The sequence below is a fragment of the Balaenoptera ricei genome, chromosome 4, assembly GCF_028023285.1.
Source record: "Balaenoptera ricei isolate mBalRic1 chromosome 4, mBalRic1.hap2, whole genome shotgun sequence".
Taxonomy (NCBI): domain Eukaryota; kingdom Metazoa; phylum Chordata; class Mammalia; order Artiodactyla; family Balaenopteridae; genus Balaenoptera; species Balaenoptera ricei.
Window position 1 is genome coordinate 82,034,907 of NC_082642.1, and position 13,666 is coordinate 82,048,572.

At 41.4% G+C, this 13,666-nt stretch overlaps 1 protein-coding gene across 15 annotated transcripts in view; it reads left to right on the forward strand.

Moving 5' to 3' along the window:
- The window catches only part of LPP (LIM domain containing preferred translocation partner in lipoma), a 695,870-nt gene that overhangs the window by 220,142 nt on the left and 462,062 nt on the right, over positions 1–13,666 (forward strand). For all 15 annotated transcript variants that reach the window (XM_059920756.1, XM_059920758.1, XM_059920755.1 and 12 more), the window contains one exon: positions 12,220–12,420. In XM_059920756.1, the coding sequence (XP_059776739.1) occupies positions 12,228–12,420 (193 nt within the window). In that variant the 5' untranslated portion in view covers positions 12,220–12,227. The remainder of the gene's footprint in view (positions 1–12,219; positions 12,421–13,666) is intronic.

The following is a 13,666-nucleotide window of genomic DNA, read 5'->3' on the forward strand; positions in this document are numbered from 1 at the left end:
GAAGATCCTGAGCTGGGAGAGTATTCTAAACTGTTTTGGTTTCAAACATCTTGGAAGGTACTACAAGGAGACATGCGATTTTATGATACAACAGTGCTTACCATGTCTGGGGGGAGTTCCGTCTTTGGCAGGGGTTGTCGACTTTCCACTTTGAATGCTTCGCCTCCTCCCCCGCCCCTGTGGAATATACATTTTGAATTTCCAAGGGAAATCAACATAAAATAGTTTATTTAAAGTAAATTAAATTGACATATAGCCTATGGGCCAGCATTGAATTCTTTTGACTTCGTTTCCCTTAACTTTCCCCCAGACCCTATTTAAAAATGTAAAACATTTATAAGTAATCCCCTCCATCTTTACCCTTGTACCGTAGTGAATACATTTGGACGCACTTTATTTCTGTTTCTTGCCCACTCCCTAATTTTTCCTGTTCCAAATTGTCCTTCTACTTGAAACAGAGTAGACATAAAATCACTGGTAGTATTGATAGTCATGGGGACAGGAGTGGGCAGGTGGTAAAGATATAATTGAAGTAAATAATCTGATTTTCTTGGAAAAGGTGATATTCTTTACTTCAGGAGAAAGAGGCTGAGTGAGTAGGGTAGTTGATACTAGCCTCTTCTTGATTTCTCCTGTATCCTGTATTTTTCTACTCCTGTGCAGTCATTCTGGTACCTTCTTCCGTCCTTACTGGGAAGCACGTGCTTCTGGAGCAGGGAAGCCCCCAAGACCTTCTCACTGCTAATTGCTCTGCCCTCTTAGCAACTGCAGTAATAGACTCAAAGTTGGAAGGTCTTTGGCCATATGGAGCCTTTGGGAGGGGACCCTATCATATTCAGAATTCTCCTGGACTCAGTGACCAAAACCTCATCATTGCTGTTATAAGTAAAGTGACTATATATAAGGTATTGTCTAAATGGGGACACTTCTGAGAGTGAAAAGGGACACTGTTAATAATTACACTGAAACAGCAGGCATAAATTGGATGTATGGTCACCCTAATTATAAGGAATTATGGAGAACAGTGCTTGAAATGTGAACTGACGTGATTCAGAAGCAGAGTTTAACTCTTTATATTCCCAAATCTTTAAGTTTCCCTTCTCTTTTATATAATAATCACATGCTAAGCACTGATGATGGGACAGGTTCTGTAGTAGGCACTAGGAAAATAAAGGAAGATACCGGCCTGTGTTCTTTATTTCCTTGCAATCACTGTAAGATTTTAGAGCAGAGGGTTTTCACCCTGGCTCATAGCATAGTTCTCATTGGAGGGCTAAGGAAGTAATACGTTTTATACTTCCCCCACAAGTGAAGTGTATTCTGCCGAAGGACGAAGATCTAAATACATCCGAGGAACTCTTTTATCAATTTGTCCATTTTATTCTTGGGATTTTCTTAAAGATTTGGCATGAAGAAATAATGTTTTGCCAAAGAAAAGTTTGAAAACTACTGGTTTGAGATTTTAAATTTTATGTTATTGTTCTAAAGCTATAAGGCTAGTTGGAAAAAAAGGAAGAATGGGACTTAGAAAAAGTTACGTACGAAACTAAAAAAAAATATTTTAAGTATCTGGAGGGCTTCCATGTATAAGAGGGCTTGCGATTCCAAGGAAAAAGCAGGACTGATCGGTGGTTCTTAGGGGAATAGTTTTCAGCCTCACATAACTTTCTAGCAGTTAATAACTTTCCTGCCATGGAAGGGGCTGCCTTGTGAGGTAATAAGTTCCTTGTCATTGATTTGGACAAGCACACTCACAGAGGGTGATTAAGTTTCAACTTCAGCTCCATCTTAGAAGAAATAACTTCATTAACAATTTCATGCTTTTTGGATATTAAAGCTTCTGTATTCGTAAGTCGTTAGCTACTGCCTTACATATGTCTAAAGTGCACGTGTATGTATGTGTTTTATTTCCCCAGAATATTAGCCAATTTAGTACATTCTTCACACATGGCATTGTCTTTTTTGCATGGTAGTCAGTAATTAATAAAAATGCAGAAGGCATAACGTCAGCACTCTCATCGAAAGAAATTTGAAAGGGAATAACATCCACCCATGTCATTCTGAAACTGATCCGAAACAGCCTGGCTCGTTTTTACTCAGCGGCTATTGGTCGATGCTCTTACAGATTTTGTCTCTGTTTCAAAATCTTGAAATAAAAGTGGAACAGCTTCCAACATGACTTAAGAAAAAGGTCACCAGTTGAAAATGGTTTCAACTGTTTTGCTATGAAATGTGAAATTGGAAAACTAGCCTCTCTTACATAATTTGAATTTATAACACAGTCTAATGAGAAGCCTGCCTGTTTTTCATACCATTTCAAATACTGAGAAATTTCTCCAGGCTCTTGGATTGGTGTTAAACGGAAATTTTTATTTCAGAGCATATAATGCATTGAGTCTCTTTCTTCTTTAAAGCTGTATCTTATGATCCTTGAAGGATGAAAAGTTGTGCCTCTTCTTCCTCCCCCTTTATTTTTCCAGTGACTGGGCATTTTAATTTAATTTAGCAATATCCTTACATTTTAACCTTAGAATGAAGTAGATTTTGGGTTTAACAGAAATTTAAGATGAAAATTAAGTATTAGAGAAACAAAGATTAATTTGGAAACTTTAACTTGTAATAATCATATTATCCAAATTCAATAATGTTAATTCAAATTATAGCATCCAAACTCTATGCAAAAGCTCTGAACTAGTTTACAACCAGTAATGAGACATTAGGATACAAACAGCACTGTTGACAGGTGACAGTTTTGTGAGCAATATAATGTTTAGAAGGCTGGAGGGTAACAGTTAACTCTACGTCTTGTTGCTATGATTACTCTTGGCAGGTTATATGGTCTGAGCAAACATTGCTTCGCAGTGTCACATATAGTAGTGTCATGTAAATATGGCCTGAGATTTGTCAGTAGAGGGTTTATATTCATTGAAGACAAAGTGAAATATTTCTACTTTTCAAGATATATCTAAAAGAGAGTTTTTTTTCTCTTATTCAGTATAGTTTTATTGGGATATCAAAGTGAATTTGTAATAAAGAAGAACAAAAAAATTATTAAAAAAATTAAAATCAATGAAAACATCCCTCAAGTGCTAGTGATAGTCTCTGATCTGTCTAATGGGAACAATGGACTTGTAAACAGATTGCTAAAACACGGTGTTCATGTATTTTAATACAGGTTTGAACAAGCTGTCAGGGGAAAGCAGACAGTGAGCAGCAATTAACTTGTGGACCTACCCACTTGGCAGTGGGTTTGGAATGAGAGGATTCCAGCCAGATACCACCAAAGAGATTGCTAAGCCTTGTTAGAGATGCTATTGGTGATTTTTCCCATAGTCACTTTTTCATCCTGGTGGAGGGGCAGGGTATAAACCAGAATTTTAAACCCTTATGAATCAGGCACTCAGAATCTCATCTTTGTAAATCCAGATTTCCACTTTTAGAAGTAGACTTACTGAACTCAAAGGGCTCAAAGTATTGTTTGCCCCCTTTTCTTGGCCTTGTACAGAAAAGTCTGCTAGAATCAGAGACTTAAGAGAAAGCTCCTTAAGAGGACATTTTAAAAATAAGCACAGCACACTCCGCAGACTAGCCATACCATTGCAGAACATAGCATGTTGGAGATCACCTTCTTAATGCTCATTATTTCAGAGCTGGAGAATTTTTTTTTTAACATCTTTATTGGAGTATAGTTGCTTTACAATGGTGTGTTAGTTTCTGCTGTATAACAAAGTGAATCAGCCATACATATACATATATCCCCACATCCCCTCCCTCTTGCGTCTCCCTTCCACCTTCCCTATCCCACCCCTCTAGGTGGTCACAAAGCACTGAGCTGATCAGAGCTGGAGAATTTGAGGTCCAGACAGGGTACATATTTTCTTGTTCACTTAGCCAAGCAGAACCATTGTCATTAAAGGTGACCTGGAGTGCAAAGTTGGGGTCTCATGACTTCAGTGCTGATCTCCAGTGGCGTGGGTGCTGACTCTTTGGGAAGAGAAATTCTTTAATCCTATGTCTATTTCAGTGCCTTTTACCCACTCTTTCTAGTTATTATCCAACAATAAGCAAGAGTTTCTCACTTGTTTAGTGAAACTTTTCCACCACAGACACCTTCTGGAAGCAGAACAACGGGGTTGAATCCAGGTGCAACTCCCTGTGACTTCTTAGCCATTGAATAGCCTGTGCTGGCTGTTGTCACCCAGTTGCGGCAAATAAAAGCCCATGAGGTAGTAATTGGTTTGGTTGCATTCTCTCCTTTACCATCTTCTGAGAGGCCTGGTCTTCCAGTGCTGTTGTTTCACTGTCAGGGTCGCTTGTTCCCTTTCCGTGTGATATTCTGAATCTGAAGTGACAGTGCAATGTGGATTATGTCTCTATTCCGCCTCAATTCTTTATCAGAGACAAATGTTTACTTGAACGGACTGATGCTTCTCCCTCTTTCTGCTTCTTAGTTTACTGGCATCTGCAAATGTAGTTGGGTTTTTCTGGCCACCAGCTGTGTTGCCAGTCATAGGGAGTGCACCTTTAGCATTGATTTGTATTCGTACTAACTCTGTGCAAGGCAGGTTGGCATTTAACCTGTTGAGTCCTGGTCTGCCTCCCCTCACTCTACCGCCCCCAGTCAAGGGGACTCATAGGAGTGAAGACGGTTTTGTAAGAAACCTCAGCTCACTCAGCTGGCGGACTTGTAGGGGGAGTCATGGAACATGAGGGTTGGAAGGAATGGTAGCGGGCATCTCATCTTCGGTTTACAGATAGGGAGACACACTGAGGTTCAAAGAGGTCAAGGGACTAAAGTCATAGAGCCAGTTAGTGGCTGTGCTGGAAATCCACCCAAGTCCTCTGCATCTCAGTCCAGTGTTTTTTCCAGTATTTCCATCTGTCTGTCAGATAGTCTGTATAAAGGTTTGGCATTTCTGTAGAGTTGTTCTCTCGTCACCCCTTCCGAGTAATGCCAGCTATCCATGCGGAGAGTGGGGCACTTAGCTAGTGCGGGGCCAGAGTTGCCTGTAAAGAGAAGTGGAGTGAATGCATTGACATTTTCAGCCCGTGGCAGATCGTGTTTGCCCTTCCAGCTCTCATCAGAGGAAGAGTGATTACGTTTGCTATTCAACTAACAATTGTGTGCACTTTTCAGCCTGCCTTGTTGTTTAACGTTGTCTTCCCATGCTTCCGTCACATGCCACAACATATCTGCTTTGTAATTACACTTGTAGGGACTTACCTACACCGTTTGGAAAAGGTTTGCCTAAAGTACTTATTTACTTGTGCATAATAAATCTTGATTGATACCTTGGTAATCTCTGAGATCATTCTAAGGTTCCCTCCCACAATGGGGAGGATTGAAGAGACAGGGAAACGGGTGACAAAAAAAGAAGAACAACGACAACAAAAAAGAGGGCTGTGTTTCCTCACTGATGACCTAAGAGGAGAATTATGGATGATTTGGAATCTTCATGGCTGACTTTTACTTGTTTCTGGCTAGTTCTACAGTCAGGATCTTCCCTAGACTCATGAGTTTGTGTGTAGAGTTGTCATTAGCATTCATCTAATAGTCGAGTCACATCATTTTCAGAAGAGGTCACTGTGATCCCAGAGAGAGCAAAGGTTGCGCTATGAGCTCATGGCAGAGCTGAGACTGGGAGCTGGGTCTGAATTCAGAAGATCAGGTATCTTGCAGCTGAGGACCAAGATGTAGAAAAGGATAATTAGCTGTAGTCTAGGGAGGGAAGCACAGTGTACCATTTTAACAGCCTCTTAAGAAAGCAGTTTTGAAACTCTAGGAAGGCACTGACTTTTATACAAAGAGGGAAGATCGTGAAAAATCTCCAAAGGTATAGGACAGTGTTATTTAAATCTTAATTGCTTGTTTAAGTGGAGAAAATGTTGCTAAGGGACACGAATCCTAAACTTAATCGGCTATCAACTACTTCTGATGTTTAAGTCAGAAAGCCCCTCAGCCTCTCAGTTCTTCTACCAATAAAATAGTGTTGTTCATACCTGTCTCTTCCTTCAGTGTCATTCATTTATTCAGCAAACATTGACCAAGAGCCAGGCCTTGCTTGGGTTAATTGCCAAGGGAGATTAAAGGACTGATGCAACATAATCAAAAGATTAAAATAAACACTCTAAGTCAATTATTCCCAACCCTTGAATCAGAATACATACATAAAGATTCCCAGATGGGTCTAGTGTGCAGTTTTGAAAACCACTTCTTTAAGCTTATAGCACCTGGTGTTAGATAATACCATACAACGGGGCTTGGTTGTTTTTAAAGTTTGGTGAACTATGTCAATGTTTAAAGAAGAGTACTATCGATTTTAAGCTTTTTTTTTTTTTTTTTTTTGGCTGCGCCGTGCAGCACACGGGATCTTAGTTCCCTGACCGGGGATCAAACCCATACCCCTGCCTTGGGAGTGCAGAGTCTTAACCACTCGACCGCCAGGGAACTCCCTTGTTATTGATTTTAGAAAAGAAGCAAAACTTGAGCAAACACTAGTTGTTCTATTTTTGTGGATGACAGTGACTTGTCATTCACATGCTATCTTTAGAGAGGCTTGGTAGCCATTTTTAGTATTGAATGTCACCTTACCTGTAGCCCTAGGTTTTCCCACCCATAGAGGAAGGGTCTTGGACGTCACATGGCCTTTTTCAGTTGTTTGTGTTTTCTTGTGTCTGATCAATTTGGCTAGACTTTTGGCTTCATCCATTTGTGATCCTGGGGCTCATGATAGTTAGGTTTGATGGAACAAAATAGAGAAGACATTATGGCAGGTAGGATGCAGGAGCTAGGGATGGATGTGAAAGCAAAATCTCCTTTTTCTCAGTGATGACTTTCTTTGGATTGTGGTGTTCTCTTTTTCCTCCAAACATACAGGTAGTACCATGGTGAAGACCATGGCTTTTGGGTCCAAGACTTGTGTCCAAGCTTCAGCTTTGCTCTTTCTTAGCTGTGTATCCTTGAGCAAGTTATTTAACTCTTAGAGCCTTACTTTCTTGATCTGCTAAACATGGAGAAAGATAACCCTACCTCATGTAATAGTCAGAATGATTATGTGGCCAGTAGAAAATTGCTTGGCATATAGTAAGTCCTCAATAAACACTTTCTATTTATTGTTAGTCTGTAGCTTTCTTGTACTCACTGAACAGTTAGGAGGAAAAGACAGAAGAGCGACAGAGCGGCAATAAGTGAAACCTCTTAGGTTCTACTTAATTGCTTTGCATTTGATGACAGTTCCTGAAAGACCAGTGCTTAGGGAGCCCCAGCTTTTTAACTCCCATCAGCAGTAGGCATCGTGCTTAGAGGAGGGCCACTTCTCTTGTTTTCCTCTCTTCTGATGGTGTTTGTGTATTTTCAGAGCCTCTGTGTAGATCTTCCCTTTCACTTCTTGCTTTCATGATGATTATATGCTTAGAGTGAAACCAATCGAGAACCAGAGGAAGTAAGAGTAGGGTAAGTTTTGGTCCAGCAAAACCAGCTCTCACCAGTGCTTATCTCTCTGTTTACCATGGGTCTCTTTCTGAGAAGCTGAGAAACCCCAGGGAAATGTTCTAGTTCGTCCGTTCACTAAACTTGTGAGGTTTTCTCAAACCCATTTATCAAAATGAAGGGCTGTAATTAAGATTTCAGAGAAGGAAAGCACTCTAGAATATTAGAGCTGATTGGGACTTTACAGACATTCATTCTGCAAATGAGCATCCTCTCTTGTTAAAGGTCACACTGGCAAAGCTGAGACTAGAGCTGGGGTCATAGGGACTCTATGTCTATACTATTGTATTTATCTCCTTCCTTGGATCCATTTTGCATAGATTAGTTTTTCTTACATAGAGTTTTCACTCCTGTTAGATTCCCATTCAAAGATAAAAGTTCTAGCTTTTAATTTCTCTGTATAAGACATTTAAATGAGCAAGGCTCATTTTAACCTTCCAAATCTTTCCCCCAAATATTCTTAAGTCCCTCATTTCAGTTCAGCTGGTCTGCTGCCTTCTCAAAGAAATGCCTTGCTTCTTCCTTCAGTTCACAGAATTTTCAGGCATTGTCTTTTTGCTTATTCCCTTTGTCTTTCAGAGCCCCCTAGCTTTCAAAGTACCCCTGTGCTAGATCCTGTGACATACCCCAATTGGTTTTTTTTTGTTTTTTTGTTTTTGTATACTTTGTGTTGCCCTTTTTCTCTTTTCACATATAAAAATATATCTTCCTCAGGTAGGCTTTAAACTCCTTGAAGACAAGATGATAATCTGAACCATCTGAATACAGGATGAGACTTTGCTTTATCTGGAGCTCTAGGGCTTGGCAAATAAATTTACTCATTTATTAAATTAACGGACATTTTTATTGAGTGCCTATTATGTATTAGGCCGTGAGGTTAGAGCATGATAATTACTTCTGCTCTCAAGGATTGAAGAGTTTAGTTTGTGATACAGGCAAGCAGAGAGGCAGAGTGACATGTGATGAGAGTGATGACGGCAGTATCCCAGGTGCTGTGGAAATGTAGTGAAAGGGGACATAGCTTGAACTGGAGGATGGAGAATGTGAATTATGTCTTCAAGGACTAGTAGGAAGTGATGCTCAGATCTAAATGATACATAGTACATGAGACATCATTTTTAATCGAGAGGTAGCTTGGGTGAAGGGGAGCAGAGATAAAACCTAGAGGAAATGGATGAATTTCCAGCAGAATATAAATACTGAAAAATGAGCTCAAAAGAAGTATAAAACTGCTACAATTATTGTAGAAGTTCTTGGAAATATGATTAAGCTCTATTATTAAAGAAAGTTTCATATCTAGATGGCTTTACACTGAATTCTGATAAACCTTTAAAGATCAGATAGTTCTAATCTTATCATTAAACTAATCCAAACAGTAGAAGAGGATGCAGAACCCCCATATCAAAACCTAATAATGATAAGTAAAACAAGTAGAGGAAAACACTACAGAATGATCTTACTTAGTATTATATGTACAGAAATTCTATGTAAAATAGAATATTTAATTCATCAATATACCAAAACACGACAACTGTGACTGAGTAGGATTTTTTTCTAGGACTGCAAAGATGGTTCAATATCTAGAAATCTATCAACACAATTCATTACATCTCTAAATTAAGGGAGGGAAAAAAGAGATGATTCCATCAGTGGATACTAAGAAGGGAGATGAAGATTCTAGAAAGGGAGGAGTAACCAAGGAGATCAGCATTTATTCATTCACCCATTCATGCATAACATATTTTTCTAAGGGCTTCCTGGCCAGGCATTGTGCTGGTATAGTGAGACCACTTAGGAACTTCCAGCTTATTGGGGGCAGATAGACAGGTGATTAAATAGCTTACATGTGGACTGTTATTAGTATGAAACAAGAGCCTGGGAATTAAGTTACTCTTTCTGGAGGGAGCTAGGGAAATGTTCACAGCATCAGAGACATTTCAGCTGGGTCAAGATAACAAAGAGGAGGGGGGGTGTACTTGGTAGAAAGTAATGGCATTGTAGATGGTGGACACAGAATGAGCAAGTCTTCAGGGTCATTAAATTTCATTATAAATCCTGGGAGTGGTGTCACCGGGCCATTGGTAACATATAGAAGAAAGGTTTGAGAAAATGCTGTTAAGGTCTCATGCAGACAGGTACTTGGCCAGACCCTGGCGCTCACTGGAGGTGTCACTGGGGTTGCCTCCATGGAGAGTACAGTGGAAGGGTGATATATGGTGCTGGGGATAACTGAAAATATGGTGGGGTCCATGGTTTGCACATGGATGCTTACATTTTCATTTTTCATATTCTCCCAGAAGTTTCCTGTTCCTTTATATCTGTAGAATTTCTGAAAAGGCCAGGATTCTACAGTCAATTGGCAATGTGCGATTGCTCTGGAAACGTGCCTCTTTGCTTTAGAAATCACTGTATCCTATATTAACCCATTTTGAAAGTTTCTATTTTGGAATAACTTGAGACTTTATAGAAAATTTGCAAGGATAATATTAACCCATTTTTAAAAAAATCCACAAATAAAATTTATACTACAAATGTGCAGGGCATGTTGAAATTTTCAAATCTTAATCTTATCCTACTTGTTCCCCACTTATACTCACTTTGGTCTTGTTGAGAGTAGAACAGACACTTTATTCCCTTTTAGTAGAAAACTGAGGCTCAATTAAACAAACAAAACCAAAATTAATGTTTCTCAACCCTGAGAGATGAGCTTGGTTTTGGTATCTAAAAAAAAAAAAATCTCCAAGACTTCTAAATGTGCAGCCAGTTTTAAGAACCAGGAGTAAACCAGATTCACAGTTGTTTTTCTGTATTGGTTTTGTGCTGGGCCTTAATGGTGGTTTAGGGATGTATAAAATATGGTCCCCGCTCTTCCAAGGAACCTACAATTTACCAAGTGTCTGTGTACATTAGCATGTGTACAAGGTGCAGGGGAGGAAAATAAGGCCCTGCAACCGGAGTGAAAAGCCAGTGTCCCCACTGGCTTAAGTAACAGAACCCTCCTGATTCCTAATTTAGAGGCTTCCTCATTGCTTCATGTCGTCCTCTTTGAGAGACCTACACCTCCAACAAGTTTCCTCCCCTCACTTTGCTTAGCAGTTGACAGTATATAAAACACTTTAATGTTGTCATCTCATTGGTTGTCATGAAACTCTGTGAGTTAAGGAGGACAGGGAACAGGGGAACCTGGGACAGCGGATAAGGGCAGTGGGGCTGCTCAGGGTCATGTCACCCCTCCTGGCGTGGTGTAATGCTACCCAGGCCATGCTGGGCCCCATCTCTCCCTGGCCATGCCACGTGCTGAGGCCTTTATTTTTTCCTGCATTTCCAGTTTTCTTGGTTGTTACAGACATCTGGAGGTAATCATGGAGCCCTCTCAATTAATTCAGTCCAATTAATAAATTATGGGGTGGATTTGGGGCTGGGAGAGGGTGAGGGAGGCTTCCGGGCCTCCCCGCGCTGGAGAGCTCTTGCAATCAGACTTGGAGAGCCCTCCTCAGCGGCAGTCTGTGAGGCTTGGCCCCAGCCTGCAGGCTGCCTGTAGGGGTGGTTGGCTTACCCTGACACCAAGACACTGTTTTTCTTTCCTCGCAGAGTGTATTTTAATCCCAGTAGGATAGCCCCTGGACTGGCTGGGCTCTTCCTAAAGGTCCTGTATGGCATCCGCTCAGCAGAGTTCCTGATGCGTGTTATGCGGGGCTGCCCTGTGCGTTACAGGGGTTGAATATTTTAGCCCCTGGCTACTAAGTACCAGTAATTGTCCTAGGCATTGCGGCAAACGGTGTCCCTCCTTGTGATTTCCAAGTGCCCCTTGGTGAGGAGCAGTCCTGCTCCTGCCAGAGGGATCATTTTAAATGTCCTGCCTTGTGTTAGTCATGCCCTTGTTTCAAGAATAAACCTTTGGGGGTTCCCTAATGCCTGCAGAATAAATTCGGACTCCTCAAGCTTGCATGCAAAGCTGTCAGTGCTTTGGTTCCATCCCTCATTTTTAGTTCTTTTGCTAGCTACTTTTCCTTATTCCCCCACAGCCACGCTAAACTGAAGTACTGTGTACTTTTCTGCTCATGCGAGGTTGCCTCCTTTGTTCGGGCCCGACCTCTACTCAGCACTCAAGGCCCAGTCTGAAGGTTGCCTCATTAATGAGGTCTTAGTTCTGCTCCCTGCAATAAGTGATCTTATCTTTTTCTACATTCCAGCAACACTTTATTTTTTTTTACCTCCTTTAGATAATATCACCTCATTTAGGTCACTTACCACCATTTAATTGATGTGGTAATCATTTTAATAGATTATTAATAAAATTGAAGCTTTTTTCCAACCTTGCTAGTATAAGATTCTCCTACCATAGAAACTTCTTAAGGTTAGGGACCATTTCTTACTCATGTCTATTTCCTGAAGAGTCCTAGGCACTAAAATAGGTAACTGTTGGAAGAGAGGAATTCCAGATTGGTTGAGGGGAGTGTTCAATTTTTCTCCTCCTCCAGTTAAGGCAAGTTTTTCATAACTCTCCTCCTTTTTTTCCTCCCCTCCCCTCCCCTCCCCTCCCCTCCTCTGCCTCCCTTCCCCCCTCCCTCCCTCCCACCCTTCCTTCCTTCCTTCCTTCTTTCCTTCTTAGAGTCCTTTTTCAAGATTTTATTAAGTATGGATTAAGAAGAAGTAATAACAAAGTGAAGTATATTGTCTTCATTTTTGTGTTTCTTTAAAAACAACTGTTGGTTTCTTTTTAATTCCAGATTCAACAATGTCTCACCCATCTTGGCTGCCACCCAAAAGCTCTGCTGAGCCCCTTGGCCATGTGTCTGCACGGATGGAGACCACCCATTCCTTTGGGACCCCCAGCATTTCAGTGTCCACACAACAACCACCGAAGAAGTTTGCCCCAGTCGTTGCTCCAAAGCCCAAGTACAACCCATACAAGCAACCTGGCGGTGAAGGTGAGTGAAGGATTGCAGAGGTGGGTGCCCCAAATGGGAGAGTTCAATACCATAAAAAGTGATTTGTAGTACAAAGTTGTGTTGGAACAAGGTAGCTCAAGAATTTGTGGTGTGGTTATCATAGTGTATAGACTGTCAAAGGTTAAAAAGCATCAAGTAACCATCCAGGCAGCTCTTCTTTTGGGCATAAAGATTGAGATCTCTTAGGGGCTATATGACTATGGTTATACAGTGAGTTCGGGCCAGAGCTAAAACTAGAACCCTCATCTCTTCATTCATAGCTCAGTGCTCTTCTACTGCTGTATCCTCCATCCCCATCCCACCGTCTTATAGAAATGTGTCTAGCACCCAGTCGTCCCTCCCTCTTACCATTGGACGTGTGTCCAAAAATGCTGCCAAACAGTGGACTCCCTTCTGATGTGAAGGGAATAAAGACAGGGTTTCTTATAGAGAAGGAGGCAGAGGTGTGAGGAGGTCTAGCAGGTATGACAGTCGATGCACACCCGAGGGGCAGGATGGGGCAGGTCCTATATCGTGTTGGCGTGTGTGAGAGGGAGGAGAGAAGCAGGTAATGGGTGCACTTCAGACCCCTCCTCGAGGGGTCAGATTCACCACGAGTGCTGTGAATTCCGGTGAGTTGTCCCCTTGGCCGACTCTTCCTGCATTGAGATGCCCCATCCTCGTCACTGTACTCTGTGAGGTTCTCCCCCTGTCTAGCTGCGTCTCTGGGGACACTGGCATCATCTCTGATCCTCTGCAGCTCTTTGCTCCACTCTTTGTCCTTTCTTAGCATGACACCTCACACCCTTCTGTCACCTGTCACCATCCTATTTGTATCACCTTCTCCGGTGTCTGGACTTGACCTAGATCCGAAGTAATCACTCCCTTCCCTGGGTTTCCACGTGCATCCTATTCTGACTATCAACTTCCTACTTCTTTTGTTGTTCCTCCTGCTCTTCTTAATCTGCCGCTACTGACCAGATAGTCCGTGTGAGGCACTGTGCTTTTCACTGTCATTTTATTGCCTTCCCTATAACCCTATGAACTAAGTATTTTTTCACATAAAGCAATGGAAGCTTAGAGAAAAGAGGTGACGTTCTCTGCGGTTTTGTGGCTACAGAGTTTCTGAAGTGAGGCTGTTGTCTTCACCCAGCCTGCCGTGCTGCCGGTCCTTCTCTTCCTGGCATATGTGGCACTCAGGCCCCATATGATGGTGATACTTCCCTACTTCCTTATAAGAATGTAA